Here is a 1,774-nt window from a genome sequence, read left to right on the forward strand (position 1 = left end):
AACAAAGCCGGATCAAGGGCGGGGATGCATATGGCTTGAGTAGGCTTGGGGACAGGGTGGGGCATGCAATGAATGGCAAATTGGGTGATTGGTGGCGTGTGTGCTGCATGACAAGGTGGTTGTGGGTCTGTGCATGAGTGCCGTGATTCCACCAGCGTGCCGCCTCACACCTGTGTCGCGCGCGCGTTGATATGGAAAAGGACTACCAATATGTGTGGGCAACCCATCGCAAGTGAAAAGACTTAAGGAGAAGGGAACAGACTGAGCGGGCAAATGGCAGGCACTTTCCGAGAAGACCAAGGGAGGGGGGAGGTTGGTTGGTTGGGGAGAGGAAGGGAAGAATGGGTCCGAAATGAAGTGCATCGAGAGAGAGAGGGGGAGAGAGAGGGGGGGGGGGGGAGAGAGAGAGAGAGGGAGAGAAGAATAAAAAACACAAGAAAGAATGGTATGGGGTTAGGATGGCAAGCCAATGACACAACAAGGACATTTGATGCAGACTGCACCATCAACCCCAACCACTGCTACAACATCAACTCCAACTTTAGCAACACCAACTTGAAGTGCCACGGTATTCACTACGACATCAACTGCAACAGCTACCACAACAAGCACGCCAGACACCAAAACCACAATTGGAGAAAAGAGGTAGCAGTAGGAAATGGTAGTGGTAGCAGTACTGTGTGTGTGTGTGTGTGTGTGTGTGGGCATGGGTGGGGATGGGGATGGGGATGGGGATGGGGATGGAGGCATGAAGACGGGGCGGTGGTGCAGGTGATGGTGCAGGTGATGGCAAGCGCGAAGAGGTGGTGGTGGTGGTGGTGGTGGTGAAGAGGGAGAGCGCCGGCGACGATGCCTTCCAACATAATCAAAAAGGATGGAGGCTTGGGTGGAAGGTGATGGTGGATGCAACGAGGAGACGGGTTGAAAGATCAAGAAACAAGGAACAAGGGTGTGTACAGAAACCAGGTCGGATGTGTGGGGATGGTGGGCGATCGTGCCAAGCTGAGCTTTTCCAGGGGGGAAAACGGGAAAAGATCACCAGCGTCAAAAGATCACCAGCGTCAATACCTTGGCGGGTGGGATGGATGGATGGATGGATGGGTAGGCGAGGTGGTGCCAGGCAGGAGAAATGGCCTGAGAACAGACATCAACAGATTGATGGAAAAAGACAAACAAGCCCGACAGGCATGCATGAGGCATTTGGTGGTATTCTTGGGAGATGCGTCTCGGTTCGTCCAGATGGCCCTTCGTTGCTGCGTCGGTTGTCGCAACAACGAGGGGCCCCAGCGGAAAGGTGGGATTCAACACGAGGAGAGGGGCAAGCAGGATGGACAAAGGACGGAAGGCAGGATGCCAGAGCGCGTGCCATGTGCCAGATGCGGTCCAAGCAGTTGTGTTGAATCGAGCGTGCCGGGTACAGGTCACCAAGTGCCCAGGAGTTGGATCAGCCAGCGTCAACTCACAGCAGTGTGGCCAATGCCTTGATTTTGGGGAGCGTGGGATCACTGGGCACGCAGCCAGCACAACCCAGCACCAGCAGCACCACCACCAGCAGAGGCGGAGGAGGCGGAGGCGGGGGAGGAGGAGGAGCCGATGCCAGGGCTTTTCAAGCTATCGATAGAGGAAAGAACCAGTCCAGGCACGCGCGAGGGCACGAGCAAGGGGCACGAAGAGACGACGGGACAGATCAGAGACCAGGCAGGCAGGCAGGCACTTTGGTGCAGGATCGGCGACAAGGTGTGGGGAGGAAGATGGGCTAAAGGACAACAACATC

General features: G+C 56.0%; 1 protein-coding gene across 1 annotated transcript in view; it reads left to right on the plus strand.

The window, feature by feature from the left end:
• The window catches only part of MONBRDRAFT_9047 (uncharacterized protein), a gene marked incomplete at both ends in the record, with an annotated part of 6,309 nt that overhangs the window by 1,061 nt on the left and 3,474 nt on the right, over nt 1–1,774 (plus strand). Inside the window, 2 exons of the mRNA XM_001746571.1 lie at nt 483–645; nt 1,240–1,294. Coding sequence (XP_001746623.1) covers nt 483–645; nt 1,240–1,294 — 218 coding nt within the window. The remainder of the gene's footprint in view (nt 1–482; nt 646–1,239; nt 1,295–1,774) is intronic.

Source organism: Monosiga brevicollis, genomic scaffold (assembly GCF_000002865.3).
Source record: "Monosiga brevicollis MX1 MONBRscaffold_13 genomic scaffold, whole genome shotgun sequence".
In the NCBI taxonomy this organism is placed as follows: Eukaryota; class Choanoflagellata; order Craspedida; family Salpingoecidae; genus Monosiga; species Monosiga brevicollis.